We start from the raw sequence: 20,935 nt of genomic DNA, 5'->3' as shown, positions 1-20,935 counted from the left end.
CTTGTGATCTTTACATCTATTTTTGTTACATCTTACAAAAAATGGTGAATATTACTTAGATGTTTATTTTAGCAAACTAATTATGTAATTTATTACATTTAAATGTCTCAGATTTCATTCTTGAAATTGTAATATTACAATGTTTTGTTTGGAAAGGATACAAATTTTAAATATGTTTATAGTGTTGCATGATAAAATTAAGAATTCTTTAAACATAGATAATGATATGCTTTCATTAATAAATCTCAAACATAAAGGTAATGTGCTTTCATTGACAAATCTCAAACAGGATATGATATGCTTTCATTGATAAATGACAAATGACACACAGGTAATGCTGTGCTTTGATTGTCAAATCTCCAACATACATGGGTAATGCTATACTTTCATTGACAAATCACAAAATAAACAGGTAATGTTAAACTTTAATTGCCAAATCTCAAATGTACCCAGGTAATTTTATGCTTTAATTGACAGATCTTTACATTTTTCTGTATTGCTTCTGCAAGACATTTGAATGAAAAAAGGTTATGGGGACTCATCATTGCATCTGGTTTACAATGAGATTTTTTTACTTGGACATATTTGCGGGGTTTTTTTGTTCAATATTTCTTGTAAAAGTAGAAGCTGCAAAATTTATTTTTGTAGGTATAATCATACGGTGTGTATAAATAAATATGCATAAAGAGTCAGGAGAAGCTGATATGAAATGATTGCCTTAATCTGGTGGAAACAAAGCCACAATGAGTTGTCTGTTTTAGGAGACATTCATTTCTGAATACCGACATTTGATTTGTAAAGATATCTGAAACAAAGATTGGTAGAACGTGTGTTAAAAATTGAGACATTTGTGTCACTTCTATCATCAACAATATGTTATGATCTTGTGTTAAAGCTTTTGAAAGTTCTTTAAGTTATACATTAGTTTTCATAGTCAACTCAAACTTTTGGACATTATTAATATGAAGAATTCTTGTTGAAATTTATAATTTTATAATTGTATCTCATCCAGAGCCAATATGATGATGGAGCAGAGACAACTCGGAGACAGCTGTTAGCCAGTTGCCTCCCTTTACAGATTGCTAGTGATGACTGTCTGGAGAGACTCCTTAATGTATGGAGAGGGGTGGTCCTACGTGTCTACTACTACTACCAACTCTCAGCCAAATCATATTTCACCTTTCTGCAGCTAAATGGAGGGGTAAGCATCTTAAGTGCTAAAAGTGTTTAGCAACATAGCATTATCTCTATATCTTTCTCAGTTATTCCTCCTCCCCATACCCCCTACTCGAATGTATATGCAGAAGTGTTTTCCACCCCACCCCACCCAAAAAGTTCAGCCCACCCTCACAGATAGCTGACAGTTTTAGTATGCACATCTACAGATCATTCCCCAATGTATTCATAAGTTTTAAGTCTTATATAACACCTTTCTGTCAACAACTCAATGTACAATTAGGTTGAAAAGCATAGACTACAGCATAAGTGAGGGTGCTAGTTGCCAATGGACTCCTGGATAATTTTATAATCATTTTGGGAATAATTGTCAATAAATAGTTTTTTCTAATGAAACTTCATGTTTCTGTATAAATTATTTTTATTTTAGATAACTAACCTGTAAAAGATCTTTAAAAACATTACTTCTGAAGGCTTCAGCAGAATCAGGTGCATACCTGTGAAATATGTGTTACATCACTGCTGTTTGCATGTGATTATGGCTATATGTAAGTGTTATTGCTGATTCACAATAAAACAAAAAACAAAATTACTTTTTTCAAAAATAGGGAAATTTATTTCATGAAATGACAACCATCAGTGTAAGAAACATTGTTTCTACAAATTCTAATAGAACAATAAGTCCTCAGTGCTGTGATTTCATTACAAAATAATAGTGAAATTTCAGTTTATCCATTATCAGACTTCTTGAGTGCCAGTTTGGGAATTTGAAGTTCACTCAGTAACTCACTTCGCCATAATAAACCATATCTGGAAAACAAAGTGTTTCCATGCCTTTTTCACTTTTTTATTCCATCAACGTTGTTTGATTTGACAGAAAAGGTTCAATTAATGTGATAATACAAAGCAGGTCTACTTTTAATTGATTGTAACAATAAAACAGACATTTCCACAAGATGGAATTCGTTATAGCTGTGATCATAGATTGACACTTTTCACTTTGAATACAAGAGGGCCTATCACATTTATCATGATTACACTGAAACCAAATTAAAAGATACAACAAAAACAAAAATTTCACTTGACAGAGCTTATTTAACTAAAATTTATTTCTTAAAGCCACCAGTAGGCATTGCTGTATCAAAGTTCCATGAATATTGATATTTATGGTGTACTGAAATTTTGTTAAATTTAACAAAATTTACAGCTTCTTATTAAAAGTTGTGAATTTCATGATGTTGTTTCAAATTTGTGGGCATAACCAACATTTTCAATGACAAAATGAGGAATGTTTCAAAGTTTCAAATACCAATTTTGATTGCAATTGTGATTTTCTTCACATTCTTCAAATAGGGGGAAATTCTGTTTTTATTTATCCATGGGTAAAAATGGGATCCATGTTCGCAGCTTCTGACGGGTTAGGAAGTCCAGGAACAGAGGGGGTTCTAAGTTGAATTTTACCTCTCTTAAACCACTGTGTCAATGCCATGATTGTCAGTAAGTACTGATGGTGCAACTTGATGGACAGTGGTTTAAGTAAGAGATCATTCATATGTACTTTAATAACTGATTGGCCAAGTGTTGTTTGCTGCATCTGCTTCCTTTGATGTTGAGCACTCAAACAAAAGTTGGCAAAAGTGATTACTCTTGACAGGTGTTTTATTTGTGCTCATAGAGATGGAAGTATTGTTTTAGTGTTGTTGGCTGCGTTGGATTCAGCTGATGTTATTCACTTGTTTGAAAACAAGATGTAAGTATTGAACTTACCAGGTCTTTGATTTGTGCTCATACAGGTGGTAGTATTGTTTTAAACATTAATATGACCGTCGTTTGTGTCGGCATAGTTTTATTCTTTTGTATTCTTTATTTTGGGTATTTGTAAAGGTAATTATGAAATTAAATACCTACTAATATGCAAACTTTGACAGGCAAAACCACGAATTTAAGTATCCACAAAAATGCCTTTTTTTTTCAAAACCACAAAAATTGAGCCAAACGAAAATAAATGATACTACAGTATCTTAAAGTGCACCATCGGTATTAAACATGCTAATTCTTGACGTTTTGATTTTTGTAATTCAGATCCAAACTGAAATCAGCTCTAATGAGGACTGCAACGTGATTGCAACACTGCGTATCTTGCGACTTCTTGTAAAACATGCATGGGAGCTGAGAAATGTTCTAGAGCATGGACTGGCTGTCACACCAACAGCCCCGTGGAAAGGGATCATCCCACAGCTTTTTTCTCGACTAAGCCATCCAGAATTTTATGTCAGACAGAGCATATCTGACCTGCTCTGCAGAGTGGCAGAGGATGCACCACACCTTATTGTATACCCAGCAGTAGTGGGGATGTCAACTACAAAAGTAGACAGCAAGGACCAAGAACAATCAGGTACAAAAACCTGAAACAGTTGTTACCAGTTTGAAAGTACACACAAATATGAGTGTAACTTGACTTCAGTTTTTACCAATCTAACAAGTGCAGTAAAAAGCAGGACTGAGTAGAAAAACATAAAATTTGATGTATTTACTTATTCATTGCAGTTAATTAATATTTTTGTTATATACGGTAGAAAAGTTATTGTCTCACCTGCAAGGTTACATGAGGGTTAGGTATCACTTGTTCAGCAAGATTGTTATTGTTGTTGGTTCAAGCAACAGTGGAATGTCTTTGCATTTGCAGTTTCTCTTACACTGTTATATATACAGTGATGAAATGATGAGTACTGTTTATCACAGCATAGTTAGGCTTTTGCCATTAGCTCTGTTTCTCATTGAAACTTCTACATAATGCACCAGCAGTGCAGGTGAAACAATGTATGCTGTGAAATTCTTGTTTAAAACCCATCCAGATAACTATTAGAACCACATGACAATATGTATTATGTTTCAAGAACATGCAGGTTTAGCGAATCAAAATTAGTTTATCCTAATGTTTCATGGCTTCCCCACAGATTGTGGATAAACAAGGTTCATGGGTATATAAGGCCACTTAAAAAATGTGTTTCCTATTGCACTGATTTGAAAATCAGGGTAGATACATAGCTGGTGTTATATTTTATAATGGCTATTATATATAATGTACTGGGGCCCCAAGTGGCCGAGTGGTCTAAAGCCCTCTTCGTTACGGATCACTGCCATCTCACCTCTGTCTGTGTGGGTTTGAGTCTCGGATTCTGCTAATGCAGATATGTGAGAAAGCTTGCCAGTAGCTTCTTGTGGGTCGGTGGTTCTTTCCAGGGGTTTCCTGGGTTCTTCCTCCACCATTAATACTGGCCGCCATGTATAGCCTATCATGTGCTGAAAAATGGCATTAAATCCTACAACAACAACAACAATAAAACGTACCAGGCACTTAAAGTACTGGGCTAAACTGGCTCAGTTATATGCAAAAATTAATTATATGGAATTTTTAAATAATTTAAATTTTTTTAATTTTGTTTTTTTTTTTTTTACCCCAGGGTGTGGGGTGGGGGAAATGTTATGGTTGGCATTGAAAAATTGGAATGGTTGGGAAACACATTTTATTTTTTGCCTCAATATTTTTAGGTTAATACTAATGAAATTATGTCCCATTCCTCATAGGGAGGGAGACTGGCTTTGTGCTGTCTGTCCTTCAGTCACAAAAGCAAGACAGCTAAAAAAACTTTTGAACCAAACCAAAGCATATTTGATATTTAGATAGCATCAGTGGGTCTGATATGCTCTGGTGACTGAACTTTTTCAGTCCTTTTTTTAAAACATGCTTTTGAACTCTTTGTCACAAACCTATAGAGCTTGATTAAACAACAAAGAAACCAACTTAAAGTAGATGAATTACATTTTTAGTGAGAGTTTGTGTTCATATATAGATGCCTAGATTACATTTTAATGCCATTTTAATCATTTATTTCACTTTTTAAAAACAGATTTTTGGATTTAGACCTTTTTTTATTTACAAAAACCATGTTACCGTATTTTAAAAAAAGACTACATGAAGTAGAGAAATGAAATTTTGTTTTGTGTGTTTGTAGGCACATGTATGTGACATCAATAGATTTTCATACCATTATATTGTTTCAGAAAGTCCATCATTTTACATTGTTTGGGATGCAGAAGTTTTCGCATGCAGTGTTTAAAAACTTAAATATGTTTTGGGGGAATAAGAATTCCAGTCTCCTGGAAGCCTCCTTTGGAAAGATGTCAGAGTTTTCCTAATTTTTTTAAAGTTTAACCTGTCTGTATGCTATTTACAATGTGCCCAATCTGTACCAAAAAATGTTTGTGACCAGTGTAGGGAGGGACGTCATGATGTATCTTTCTATCCCTTCTCTTTCCATCTCCATGCTCCACTAAAAGTGATGTGAACACTGCCAATGGCAACCATTACATCAAGACATCTTGAGAAAGGAGTTATAGAGATGCCAGACATACATTCTTCACAGGCATTGATAGAGTAGCAGATGAATTGACTTGTGCAAAAGGCTACAATGCAGTTGCTGGCCATGGGATGAAGTTTTGCCCCATTGTCAGTCATTTCTCCAAAGATGACTTGAAGCTAACAGAAGACATTGTATTAGGCAGCCCAGTGTGTGAAATCCCCACCCCACATGTCTGAGCTTGGATAAAAATGTTGTACATGCCACCTCCAGGTTTGTGTGAAACATGATCATTACTTCATCTTTGATAGACCTGGCATTTCTGGTGATTCTTCGACTGGTTGAGGAATCAGATAGCAGCATTGCATGAGAGTCCACGGGTTGCCAAGGTTATTAATAGGATGTGCACTAAACAATTTCTAATGCCTTGATGGCCTCAGCAAACATTTTAAACTGGCAGAAGATAGCCATAATACCCTCTTAATTGTATTGGGTACAGTTCAGGTCATACCTCTGGCAGATGCACAATGTATGACTGATTGTATTTGCCAAACAAATAAATAAGGCAGGTGAAAGAACAAGAAAACACAGCATCAAAGATGTGGACTTGGTATTGCCTCTACTGCCACAGTTTTCTTACTGCTTCCAATCAGCAAAAATCTCGAAGGTAGAGGGCTCGCTGGTTCAGTACAAAATTAAGAAGGTTACATCATCATGGGCTTCATACAAACAGCTGCCTCGCTTGGCGCTCAGCATTAAGAGGTTAGTGTTAGGACTGGTCATCCTGGTGTTAGGATAATGTGTCTGGGTGGGACATCATGCTACATGTCTGTGGTATGATGCCCAAGTGCTACACATCACTATAAACTGTCACACTGCAGACATCGTAGCGATATGAGTGAAAAATTGTTAAAGCTATGTTAAAAATCTAAATCACACACTCATCATGGGCTTAACATACATAGCTAGCCACTAGGTACTTCAAGGGGTCAGTACAATCTTGGTATAATGGCCCATCTGGACTAGTGATAGGCATACCAACACATTCCAGTGCTGGTTATGGTCATCCTTTCCAGTATAGCTAGTATCATACTTTCACATCAGATTTTAGTTGCATTCAATCAACTGATATATCATCAACCTTGATTGGGGTTCTGGGCAAATTTATCTATTTTTATGATATACCTAGTCCTAAATTCATGTAAAAGCTTCTAACATCCAGAATTACTAGTCTCAGCACCATTTCTGACCAGCACAGTCATTACAGAACAAAATGGTCTCTATCCAGTATTAGCCTCTCAGAAGTATTGCAGACTGACACTGGACAGCTCTAGTACTGACTTAGACTCCATCACAGCCAGGCATAATCTATGACAGTGTTCAAATCCTTGATGTTTGGTGCCACATCTGACCAATTGCTGTTTCACTCTAGGAATGTCTGAAGATAACAGTATCATATCTCGGCCAGATTCCCAGTTCAGTTCACTGCCCTTCTCAGCTTCGGCATCCGTGCACCTGCACCACATTGTGTAAATTAAGAATCTCACAAGTGCCATCTTCCATAATCATTCTGATCATATTCAGAGAGGATGCGTATGACAACTTTCATCAGATGTTGACAAGGCTTTCTGTAGGGCATATATGACTTTTGAACCACATTCCAACTGATGTAGGATCAATGCTTCACATGATACCTATCATTATATGTTAGTACAGCCAAGTCTTGTCAGTTGATAACTTCACTGGTCATGCTAGTGAGTAATATCTTCAGTGGCACATGTTTTTGAACAGAGCAGCACAATACATCCTTGCTAGTGCCATGGCAGTGTAAGTGAATGTACAGCTTGCAGGAAAGGTGCATTTCTTTCCATATCTGCCTCCCTTGACAAACACTATAAAGCTATATTGAGATGACAGTCTTTGCTCTTCCATGATTGCATAGAGGAAGTTCAGAAACAAGCCACAGAAGAGGCAAAAAACCTTTCAATGGCAGAATGTCCTCTTGCTCAGCTTTAAGTCAGATTATAGACCAGAGAAACATTAAGGATCCCCACCTACCACACCCCGGGCATGCCAAATGGGGAAAGAGTACTTCAAATCCTTTTCTCCTACAAGAACTGTAATACATTTCATCCTGCCTTAGAGCTAAGCTCCTTCGACCTTTTCTTATGTGCACCATTGTTCGGACAGGAGACACTGAGGCTGGTTCTCTGCTATCCAAAAGGAAGTTTGTGCAATCAGTTTATATCTTCAGGATGCCTAACTCCATATTCCAATGCACAAGTCTTCAGGAAATTCCAGAGGTTCACATTCAGTGATATAGCAGGTCATGGCACTTATGTTTGGTTTGAACATCAATCTCTTGGTCTTCATGACAATTACGGACAGAATTGTGTCACACTTCGAAGCCAGTGCCATTTCCATGACTTAACCTTCCTGAATGTTATGCTTCAGAAGCACTAGGGAAGTTGTATTCTATATGAAGACATTAAATTCCTTGTATAACTTCTGCTCTACCTTTTATTTTTTTGTCTTGATATTGTCACATCTCATCATTTTATCCACTTGAGTTTGGAATTAAAAACTCTGGGTCTGTCTTTCTTAGGAACATGCCTTGAAAATCATATTGATGGTCTGTGTTCTTTTAAAAACCCTGTTGGGCTGCCTCACTATGGCAGTAGATCTCATTATGTTTATTAGACCATTGCAGATGATTTTCTTTTCCCAATGTTGATTGAAACTTTGCTCACTGGATAAAACGAGTTTCATGATGTGTGGGGTCCCGTCTTAGCAAGCATTTTGTCAGGTGGAGTTGCTATTGATTCCATAAGGGCTTTAATGCGAACTTAGCTATGCTGAAGAGGAAGATCTTGTTTATTGCTTCCACTGGAAGAAGGAATGGATGTTATCTCAATTCAAGCTTTATTGACCTGGGTACAATGGGATATTTACTTGGCATTTAAAGAACTAATCCATAACCAAATGAATTTCTTGTGCATATTAACTCATGAGGATAGGGCAATCACCGTTAGTATTCAAGCATAACTGTTTCCCATCATCCAAGCAGTGAGGTGGAGGACACACAAATTCTCTAGCTTTTACCTCCAAATACCTTTCATCCCAAATGGTTCAGTATAATGATTGGACCTATAGCAGCAGCACAACAGGCTACATTTCTGGGGTGTTCTGGAGCTTCAAAATGATGCAGCCTGACCTTTAACAGATTTGGAATGTGGAAATTTCCCAACAAGCAGTGTCAAGGCATATCTATATGCTAACCCTAGCCCATATTTCTTAATAAGATTTGAATCTGCTTCCTGTACATAGCATATAGAGATTAAAGCTTCTTCATTGTAAGGGGCTTTAACTCCCTCCACCTCTGAACTTATTATTATAATTGGATACTTGAAGAAAACTGTTTTTAAAGTAAAGTAAGATCCTTTGATAATACTTAATCTGCCATGATATGGATACACTCACTAGCTTCCTACAATTGCATTTTTAAACCTGACAGCATACAAGCCTGCTTTAGTTGTAATTGAAGAATGGATGGAATTTAGCACCAATCCCCTCTCCAAAGGGAGATAATTCTTGTGACTTCCACTTAGACTTGGCAAGGCTGGATTTGTGAGGTGGTGGATGTAGTACTAATATATTATAAGCAGGTAAATATTATTGAAGAAATACATTTTACTCCCAATTTTTTCCCCCATACTCCTCCTCCCAAATAATTACAGAATTAATCAAACTTATTTATATATCTTTATATTGAGGCAATCATGTTCACTGTTAATAACCCAATTTGGTATACATGAGTTTCTCAAGAATTACAGATATGGTTTCAGTACTCAGCAGTTTAAAAGAATTAGAGGACAAGAAACAAACTTAATGTATTTCAGGAAATTCTTTTTGACCAGTAGAGCATCAGTCACTTCAAGGGATTCTAATTTAAATATATAATAATAATTTCCCACATATATACGTACATACATGCATGCATACATATATACATACATGCATACTGTTATGATAACTAGTACACTTGTTTATCTTGGCTTTGATGATTCATCACTATCAAGCTGATGTGGTTGTATGTTCTAGGTATGTTGAACAACTATCTGGTAGACAGTAGTACTTATGTTGATGGTGAGGAGGGAGATGACCCACCCTCCCAGGAAGAAGAGGAGGAGGGGGATATAATGGACGAGTCCAGCCAGAGAATGTTGCAGAACTGTCTTACAGTCATTGTCGAGACCCTTGCCAGTAACAATCCCAGGTAAGTGCCATGCTTTTTTCTGCACGTGTTAGCAGAGAGATAATTGCCAGCTATCATACTTCTTACTTTACCATTATGCTTTTTTTTGCCTAATTCTGTTTTATGCTTGCCTGTATATGGAATTGGACTTTCTGGTACATTAAAAAAAAGTAGACTTTACTTTATGGTCATTTGGTGAAAGTTAGACATATAGACCAGATAAAGCTAGTAAAGTATATAAATAACTTATTATAGTCTGACTCCACATCCCTGTTTGTTTGTACCCTCCTAACGATTTCAAAAATGAGAACGTTTAATGTGATAAAAAGTGCACAGAACTAAGTCAATTAAATCATTGATTTATGATTTCTAACCTGACTCTGACCAGAATGGCACTAATGCTGGCATCCCCTGCACCATTTCATGCTTAATGGACTTTCCATACTAACACGGTGCCATGTTGTAGTTCATCCTGTTCGGCAACTGCTGAATAATTGCGTAAATTACGTAATGTTGAGAGTTTGGAATTATATCGCTCTGCATACGTGGACATAGAAATTAAACTGCTTGTTAAATCCACATGCAAAGCAAATTTGTAGTTGTCAAAATTTTCCTTTGCTTGATTCGACATTGTAAATATCGGAAGCAGACGACTTATGTATGTACATCTGTATTCATGATACACCCCTTTGCTGAAAATGGACTTGTCCAGAAACTGGAAATGGATCCGAGCATGTCTGTCTATTACACTGAAAACTTCCGTTAAGCATGAAACGCGCATAAGATGCCGGTGTTAGGGCCACTCTACTCAGAGTCAGGTTAGAAACTATAAATCAATGATTTAATTGACTAAGTTCCTTGCACTTTTTATCACATTAAAAGTTTCCATTATTTAAATTGGCTGGGGGGTACAAACAAATGGGTTTGTATTATCAGACTATAGTATGTTTTGTGTTTGTAATCCACATGGATTTTGCTCAGTTGTCACAAGAGTTTATTCTTTGGCAAGATCCTGGTTAGTAGCAAGACTAAATGTCCAATTTTCATTCAGTTTTATTGTAATTATGGCATGTAATAGATTACACTTTTTATGCCAGTAGCTTCTCGTGGGTCGTTGGTTCTTCCCGGGGTTTTACCAGGTTCTTCCTCCACCATTAATACTGGCTGCCATGCATAGCCTATCATGTGCTGAAAAATGGCATTAAACCCCACAACAACAACAACAACAACAACACTTTTTATGTTCAGATTATGCCATTTTGTTACTTGGGTTATACATATACCTCTAGGGGTTGGCAAGTATGCAATATAAGCATACTTTTTCTGGTGGCAACAGTAGCATAAACATCAGCAGTGTTTATTTTTGTGCCATTATTTGAGAAGGCCATACAACATAGAACACAATGTTGTTTGCAGATGATAATATTTCATGGAACCCTTATGGTTCTGAATTATTTTTTTTCTACCACTTTCTGTGTTGCATTTCTGATTTAATGTGTATTAACAACATTCAGTCTTAACTCTGGAAACAAAATTCTTAATTGGAAATGATTGCTTGAACATTTTGAAGGCTGTCTGTCAGCTTTGAAAATGTTATGAAAGTAAATCTATTATGCCCCCACTGTTTTGGGGGCATTTGTACATACGTATCTACATCCATCTGTCCCAAGATTAAAAAAATATCCCACTCAAATGTTGACAAATGCAATTTTGCTAGGATATTTGTATGCATATGTAAAGGATCTGATTAGATTGTCTGGTCATTACAGCAGATAATTTCTTTCCCCAAATATTTTGCACTTGGGCTTTTTTTACAACAGAACCTAGTTAGTACAATTATACAAAAACTATGAAGTATTGAAGAAGACGAATGAAATTTTAAGGCATGACTAGATGAGATTTTCAACTCGTTGCAGCACCTTTTCATTTTTTTCATGTCTACTTTAAGACAGTGTATTATGTTATGATGTCTGTCTGTATGCCTGTCATTCAAATCCCAATTTTGTTTCTGGATGGATGGTTTGCACTTTCGTTAAAGGAAAAATTCTATTGAGAGGTAAAAAGGTCCAAGGCCATAAACACTAAAAGAAGAAAAATGGTTTCCTAGCAAAAACATTAGTTTTATATCATTAACATGGACCAAAGTTGTTCATGGCTTGCACATGGGGTAATGAAAAGCCATCAAATTAGGGATCTAAAAGGTCAAAGAAAAAGGTCTTTTATGAAAGAAGAAATATATTTTCTGCATAATAATATTAGTTTTGCATCACAGACCTGGACTAAACATTATGGATAGTTTGTATATGGGATAAGGAAGAAACCTATTGGTATTTGGGTTTTTAGGCAAAGGTTGAGGTCACTGGCTGAAAAAATGAAAACTGGTTTCTGCCCCAAACGTTTTTTTTACCATAAACCACCACCAACATGTGTGGATGGGTTAGGCTTTTGGTAAGAAAGAAACATATTGATTTTGTGGTCAAAGGTAAGGTCACTGTGAAAGAATAAAAATAATTTTGCATTATAACTTTAATTCCAGATTACATACCTTGACCAAAGCTTGTGGAAAGCTTGAACCATCACATATAGCCTATCATGTGCTGAAAAATGGCATTAAAGCCATGACAACATACCTTGTTTGTTCTTGTTCTTGATTTAGGATGATCTTAATGTTCCCACCAATATGATTGATTTTTGGTTTCCTACAGAATGATCTCAGATGTGAAGCAGTTGATTCAGGAGCTAAGACGGATCACACTGTTGTGGGATGAGCTGTGGCTAGGCACCCTCAATCAGCAACACCAGGATGTCATGCGACGCATCTCACAACTCGAAAACGAGATCAAGAAGGTCAACACCAACATCTCTCTTAGTAAAGAGGAGAAGACAACCATCATCCGAGAAAAACACAAAACCATATTTAAGACGGTAGGATGTAGTTTTGACATATTTTTTCATGTTTAGCAGTTACAATCCCCAGAAGAATTGATCCATCTTACAAGAGAAACATAAGGCCATATTTAAAGCAGTAGAATATATTTTTAACTATTGTGTTAAATTTAATTAGCAATCACAACCTGCTTAAGGGCTCTTTACATTATGAAACCAGTTTGTAGACATGAGGGGGTATATTAATAGTAGCTTCTGACTGATGTTTTCAATTTACTGTTTTGTGCCATATTTATTATGCATTTAGGAAGGAACATAGATGCTCTCCACTCCATGATACTTTTACTTATTTTCTAGTTCTTGTATATTAAGAATAATTTTTATGTTGAAAACATTTTCTTTTCATCATATGCTCGTATCAACACCATTGATAAGATCAGAAATTAGACAAGTCATATAAATTGCCAGAATAATACATTGTGATAGGTAATTATTGGAAATAATTCCACAATTATAAAATACATGGGGCTGACTTAAAATCAAAATTGAGGTTAACAAAAGGTATTCCTAGTGTGTTGTATTTCCTTTTCTTGGAACTCAGCTTGAAAAAAACAAGACATATAACCACGAAACAGATTTCCTTGTCTCGCTGCTGACCACTCTAATCTTTTAAGGGAACAGAGGAAACAGTGAAAATTTACTTTTATTCATGGAGTGCACTTTGAATTTAAAGATTGATTGAAAAAGGATTGATTTTTAAAAGAACAGAATCCCCTTAGCGTGTCCTTTAGATCTTTAAAAAAGACATGGTAAATAATTTCCTTGAAGTGCATTCTGCCAGCTCAGCAGGCCATTTGCTACTTCTATATGAGTAGGGCAGCAAAATGAACAAAAGAAAGGGCACAGATGTTTACTTGAATTCTGTCTTGGTTCAGTTTCTTGCAGTTTTGAAAAACAATAAATAACAATTGATACTGATGGTGTAAATAAAAACTTTCTATGGCAGTTGTGGGTGTTTTGATGATATATAAAATTTCAATTAATTTATTATGTAAATGTCAAGATGTGCATGGTAAAATTGAGCTATGGCTGCCAGATACATATACCCATTGCAAAACGTTACCTTGGTGATATTGCAAATGTTTCTTGGTTCTCTTATCATGGCTGTGAGTACAATGTTTAAGATAATTATTTCTCACATTGTGAATTGTACGGGCTTTATTTTGAAAAGTTTGTTTAACAATTTCATTGTTTCTGGAAGTAATTACCATAGATTTTGTTTGTTTTCAGAAATCAACATTTCTTCACCAAAATAATTGTCAGGCCTGGTTATATACAAATTTTTATACATGCACTAAATTCTTAGATGATAAGAAGATAGAGACTAATACCATTTTCAGAAATTGTAACAAGCCACAACATGCTAGAGTCAAATTGTCAAAATTTGAGAGAACCGTGCTGTTCTGTTCATTTCATTAGGACACAGATATAACAAATATTTGTTTAAAATATATTTCTGGCCTATACAGAAAATAATTGAAGTTATAGAGATATTTCAAGGATAGCTGAACCTTTAAAGTAGAAAATGGTAAAAACCTTTCTCTTAAATATTTTATTGAACACCGACATTATGACAAATACAAAATCTGTGCCTGGTTATGCACTGGTCTCATGTCTGTGGATTAGTTTCAGTGGATAATAGCTTATTTAGAAAACACCCAAGCACAAAACATATTTTTTTCCATGTTTTATATATTATTATAATTTTACAAGTATTGGATTAAAACTAAACATACAATTAGATTTATATAAGTTTCAGACATGCTTACTGTCCCTTATTTTGCATATTAGTCTCACAAAATGCCCAGATTTTCCTTAGCGTCCTGCAAATATGCTTTTAGCATTGAAAATATGCAAAAGTGGGGATAAAAAAACTGCATGTCATAAAATATACAATCATCGATCTATGAACAGGAAATTATTAACTCTGCACATGCATGTTGGTTTAAATAGCCACTGCAAACATGTCTTGTGTTCTACTCTGTAAAACTACATTCACAGAGTATTCTTTTGAATTCTTTTTTCAAGAGATTGTTTTAATACTGGACAAAAAATTCATGGCTTCTAAAAAACTATTGGATATTGATAAAATGTTTTCATAAAGAAAACACAGATGAGTATGAATTTGTAAAGCCAGGAAAAAATGCAAACGCTTTCTGCATTATCTGTAATTGTGAATTTTCAATAAAGTCCAGAGACATGTTCAATATACGCAGACACATTTCACTTTCAACCTGCTCATAGCACACTTCTTACATTTTAAAGGCTTTTAAAGTTATGTTTAGTGACTCTGACATTGCTAAACATTTTTAGAGTGGTAGATCAGAAGGAATTGCTATTGTGAAAGATATAGCAGCCAATACTACATTAAAATTAGCTGAAAGAATGGGGAATTGCCCATTCATTGTTTATACAGATGAAGCAATAATCAAGGAAACTTAAAGATCTTTTCTCTTGTTATCAGAACTGTCAGTCCAGTATTATCATCATTAACATCAGACATTCTCTCAATCCCAGTTTGTGTAGGCTCAGCAACAGGCGAAGAAATATTCAGTCTGATACAGAACAAAGTTCATGACATTCCTTGAGCTGCAGGACCTGAAAAATGCTTGATGCAGGTCACTTAAGATGAACTGAGTAGTCGTAGACTTGAATTTTGTATACTTATATATATTGTAAATAGGTGTGTACTGGATTTTATATAAAAATACATTTTGTAAACGTGCATTAAAAATATTTAGTGATGTTTTAAAGAATGTATTAGGTTTATTGTTGCTAACATGTGTTCCTCATTTTTATGATCTGTCCTCATTTTTTGGTGGTGGCATCCCTCAAAAACTTTTTCTGGGGTAGACATGTCTGTATGTTTTGTTACCAGATTACATAATTTAGAAAGGTACACATGAAAATAAGTTTATCCACCGTATTCTATTTTACATTTCATGATTGACCTGCTAATAATACACATAAGTTATGTTGCAAATTATAGTGTCAGAATGCCTCTGATCACATTTTAGCCTCATAAAGCCATCATGCAGAGACCAATTCAACCACATTCAATCAGACTCCCACCAGAAAAGCAATGATCACCAGGTGGAATGTTTGCTTTGTCACATGGATGAGATATGCTTCTCATTTCAGACTGTGTACACAATGGAGAAGCTTGCTGAAATAACAAGCCAACCTCCTGAGACTCCTCATGAGAAATGGTTCCAGGATACATATGGAGAGTTGATCAAGAATGCCCTGGAGAAACTCAAGAAGCCTTTCAACCCAGGACATCCTCATGCCAGCTGGCATCCATTCAAACAGGTAGCAAAGCATTTATTGTAAACATTCCAAAAAGATTTTGTCATCCCTTAACTCATAGATGAAAGATTGCTAGTTAACTGATAAGTCCACTGCACTGTTCACTTTTTAAGTTTGACCTTTAATCTTATCCATCCTTTTGTCTGTCCATCTTTCCGTCCTTGCAGCCATTCATGCCTTATCCATCACTTTTTTTCTTTCTGCAAAGTGACTATGGAGTTTGTGCATTTGAACTTAATTTGGTATGCAGTTTAATATTCACGAGACCTTAGCTGAGTTTTGAGTGTCAGCACTCTACATCATTGTGTAGCTGAGTTATGGCACTTTGTTGTCAGACCCACACACTTTCATTTCCACAAAATAACTTATTAATGAATGGATTTCAACCAGTAGACAGCTTAATATTCATGAGTCTTTGCCTGGGTTTGATTATCCACACTCAGTCCTTATTTAGCAAAGTTACAGCCCTTTGTTTGACCCATTCACTTAAATTTTCTCACAGTAATTCTTGCAGTTCTTCAGCCAGATTTGGTATACAGCTTGACAGTGATAGAACTTGAGCAGAATTTGATATTCAGCCTTATATATCACCGGTTTGCAGAGTTATGCTCCTGATTATATGACCTACCCATATGTTTCTGAACAGTACTGTATATACTTGCTTACAAGTTGAGTCCCATTGCAAACAGCATGGACCCTAATTTGCCATTGAATAATGCACTGGCAGGTCAAGGTCTATATTACTCTTTACAAATTACATAGATCCAGATTTGCTGACACATTATGCAATAGCAGAACTGGGTCTGTGCAGTTTGCAGTTAGATCTATGGTAACACTCATACTTACGATCGGATTTTAAAAATTTGATAGGCAGCTTGAAATTTTTGCGATGTCAGCTTAATTTGATTGTGAGCTGTTACTGAGTTAGATTTTCAGACTGTTTCATCACCTAAAACAACACTCTCATTGAGTTCAGTCTTAATTAGAAGCCGTATCTTTTGAACACTTGCATGTATTGAACACCAATTTTTCGGGGATTTGTAAAAAAGAATGAGATTAGATCAAAAAGCCCCATTTTACTGTATTTTTTAATTGACTATGGAACTTCATCTTAGTGCAACATAGTCACTTTCAAATACCCAAAATGAAAATGATAACAAAATCAACTAATAGAGTCTTATGTGAAGCTGAATCAGTAGTTGTCAGCACTTGACCCAGCACAATGTAGACTTAAACCTGTCATCTGGCATTCATGCAGTTTTTGATAGCAGCAGCTCTTATCTTTTTCAGGCATGAATTTACACTCATGAAAATGTGTATCAGCTTTAGACTATTGTTACTTGTTGCTGTTGCATTGCTAGCTCATTTCTTTATGGAAATTACCCTGATCGTTTGATAAGAATTTATATTCCCATAGGGTGAACGAGAAGGTTCAGGAATACCAGGATGCCCCTGGTCCAACCCTCAGATATCTTGCCCATACACACTGTCTTTTGTTCTTTTTCTGGTTGCTTACATTGCAGCTGCTTTATTTACATTAAAGAAGACTCACATTTGCTTTGTGTGTTAACGTAGTGATCTGACTTATGTTTTTGTATGTGCATTGCTTTCATCATGTGTACTTACCCCTTTTCAAGAACGTTTCTGTTCAAATTGAGTTCTTAAGAGTTATTCTCAATTTGTTCTGATACATATTTTTGTACTTGCTTGTATTTAGATTCACAAGGGTGTTAACTTACTAATTTTGTTGATAATTTTTTTTTCTTTGAGTTCAGGTAGGTATTTAGTTTTCCCTTTTGCAGCATATGGTCAGATGAGGTCTGGGACATTGCTGAACATAGAAGTAAGCATGTTTTACAATCCTTTACTTAGTGACATATGTCCCAGACCTTCAGGCTGTGGTGACTCTAAAAATCTTTACAGTTTTGAGAAACTTTCTGGGGCTAACTCTCAACCAAATGTCTTGTTGCTTCTCACTGTTATGATTAAGGAATTTTCTTACAGGATTTGTAAGGGCCAAGACTTTGCTGGACAATGTAAAGGGATGGTTCCCCCCCCCCATGACACAGACCTTTGGTCGCTGTATTTAGCAACAAGCCTCATACCCCTTCCTCTTCGTTACGGATCACTGCCATCTCACCTCTGTCTGCGGCGGTTCGAGTCTAAGATTCAGCCAATGTGGGCATGTGAGAAAGCCTGCCAGTAGCTTCTCGTGGGTCGGTGGTTCTTTCCGGGGTTTTCCGGGTTCTTCCTCCACCATTAATACTGGCCGCCATGTATAGCCTATCGTGCTGAAAAATGGCGTTAAACCCCACAACAACAACAACAACAACATACCCCTTCCTGGTCCCCATAATAGAATATTTTTGCAGTACTATATGGGTATGGCTAACTTGCACTGTGTATGTTGCATGGTTTCAATCTGTTGGATAATTTTGTTTTGGTTTACTTCATTGGCATTTTTCATAAGTTCAGATCCTTGGAAGAACAATATCCTTGTCCAGCTGAAAGGCCCACAGCTTTCCACAGTTGGCTGTCAAATGCAAGGTTTCTAAGCATACTTAGTGACTACATAATGCATATACTGGCTTTAAAATGAAATTGAACTGGCTCCACTATTGACTGTCAGTTCTGCTTGTAAAACATAAAGGATTTAATATACTTTTGTTTACAGAATGCATGATAAAGATATCATTTCAATAATTTTAGATCCATGTAAGCCTACAACAGAGAGCGCAGAAAAGAAGCAGTCTGATTCTAAGGATGGACAGCATCAGTCCTAAACTGGAGGCTCTCAGGAATACAGTCATTGCCATGCCAGGACTGGGCACTAGTGGGCAGGTAAAAATAAAACCGAACCTATTTTCACTTGTCTTGGGCCAGAAAATTAATATTCCATTTATATATCCATTATTGTTCCATCATTGAGAGTGTTGTGAAGTGATTGCCCTATGTTTTTAAAATTAAGTAGGTCTCCTATACATTTAACCTCTGGGTTGACACAAGATATGACCTAAAAAATTATCAAGAGTATTTCTTACCTCATTTTGAATCACTCCAGTGGTAAGCTTCCTGACCTCCTTTTGTTAAAAAAATGAATTATGTAGAAGCTTAGAAACATATTACTTGTGCTGGCCATATTACTTGTGCTGGCCACTTTCCATGTTTGTAACATTTTAAATATAAATCTGGTTTGTGTTGAATTAGTGTCAGGTCATCATTTTTGCACACTTTACCACAAATATATGTCCATCTGTTTAAATTGGTGTTGAGTTTCTGTTCGGGCTCTGCAATGGTGGGTTATTTTTGGTTAATACATTTATAGTTTTTAAAATGCAAGCTGATCATATCTAATAATACATTTGTTGTTGAAAGTTTTAACTTCTTAGGAGCATAGTTAAACGATTTAGATCCACTTCTAAAGTCAGTCAAGGATTCTTTGAATTTTGACTTTACTTGTGTGGTCCCACTCTTATAAAGCCACCTCAGCGGTTCACACAGATATGAGTAATAACTATAGTGTGAAAGGTGTATTTAATTTTTAAATGAAAAATTAACAAAATGTGAGAGTTCTATTTGTAAACAACCATTATGCTCAAGAAGGGTAAATTTGACATTTTGTACAGTAATATGCAATCTGCTGGCCACATTAGAGGGGTGCCATTTATGAGGGGTGCTTTTGAACATAAACTTTGTGCCATGAGATTCTGACCATATAAAGCTGGTGGCCATGATCAGAGGGTCAGCTGTTAAAGAGGGGACCACTGTATGACACTAAAATGTCAAATTGTGGCTTATGCAAAGTTTGTTTTAATGTGATTTCATTATTTTTTGAAGTAACTTTTTCAGCAAAATTTAAAGAAAACACAATTATCAGTATAAAACAACAAATGTTTGATTAGTAAACAGCAAAAATTTAGGGCATTTAAAGTTAATTGAATTATTTTTCATTGAAAATGAAAGGCTTCGTAACCAGAACTTTTAAGTTACATGAATTTGATTTATGCAACCACTCTTGGGGATGCAAGTATTGTGCAAAGGTGGGTAGCAGTACAGTACAAGAGTTAAACATGAAGTATATGCACACAACATTCAGTGCATATTTAATATTTTTTAAGAATCTATATATGTCTTTTAAATAGGTGGTTACCGTTGAGTCAGTGTCAAATACAGTCCAAATACTTCCTACGAAGACAAAACCAAAGAAGCTGGTTTTCAAGGGGTCTGATGGAAAAAGGTAAAGCAATTCTTCATGTAATTATTATTCTTATATAATATTGGTGCTGTTTTAAATTCAGGAAGCTGCTTTTATATCAATATGTATGTAGGTAGGTATGTATGTATATATATATATGTCTGCCATAAGGCAGAGTATATTTTTGTGCATTGATGAAGTTTGTTACCAATTTTGTTTTTGCACAGTTAATCAAGTTCTTCATCATCCACAGTTAACAAACTTTATGGATGGCTTTTACTTAGGGTAAGGAAGAACTGCATCATTGAAATCAAAGGTTTTTGCATAATAACTTCAGTCTTGATCACTTGTACCAAGTTTGAAGAGGACTTGTACTTAAGGTCATGAAGAGACCTGTTGAATTTGGGGAGAAAAAAATTCAAAAGTCACAGTCATTGTGGGTCCAAGAAAAGCTTGATCTTAGAGAATAACATTCTGGAATGAGATATTTCATTAAACTGGATGGTTTCCACTTTGGTTAATAAAGAAACCTGTATATTCTGAGATCTAACGGGCAGCAGTCATATCCATGGTAATTCCATTATGAAAGTAATAGTGTCTGAACACTTAGTTAGGTTTCAGACCACATACCTTGATCAGGTTTCCAGATCATTAGGAGGTGACACAATGGAACATCCATTAGCATGCTGGAAA

The 20,935-nt window shown here is 35.7% G+C and overlaps 1 protein-coding gene across 1 annotated transcript in view; it reads left to right on the top strand.

Annotated features, from left to right (window-relative positions):
• Nucleotides 1-20,935, top strand: part of LOC149803047 (serine/threonine-protein kinase SMG1-like) — a 257,744-nt gene that overhangs the window by 111,849 nt on the left and 124,960 nt on the right. Inside the window, exons 34-40 of the mRNA XM_089952603.1 lie at nucleotides 1,013-1,201; nucleotides 3,259-3,571; nucleotides 9,639-9,813; nucleotides 12,498-12,717; nucleotides 15,880-16,050; nucleotides 18,757-18,888; nucleotides 20,190-20,284. Coding sequence (XP_089808729.1) covers nucleotides 1,013-1,201; nucleotides 3,259-3,571; nucleotides 9,639-9,813; nucleotides 12,498-12,717; nucleotides 15,880-16,050; nucleotides 18,757-18,888; nucleotides 20,190-20,284 — 1,295 coding nt within the window. The remainder of the gene's footprint in view (nucleotides 1-1,012; nucleotides 1,202-3,258; nucleotides 3,572-9,638; nucleotides 9,814-12,497; nucleotides 12,718-15,879; nucleotides 16,051-18,756; nucleotides 18,889-20,189; nucleotides 20,285-20,935) is intronic.

Source organism: Sinohyriopsis cumingii, chromosome 3 (assembly GCF_028554795.1).
Source record: "Sinohyriopsis cumingii isolate HCF-2022 chromosome 3, ASM2855479v2, whole genome shotgun sequence".
In the NCBI taxonomy this organism is placed as follows: Eukaryota; Metazoa; Mollusca; class Bivalvia; order Unionida; family Unionidae; genus Sinohyriopsis; species Sinohyriopsis cumingii.
Note: the sequence above shows the minus strand (reverse complement) of the source record. Positions and strands in the feature narration are given on the sequence as shown.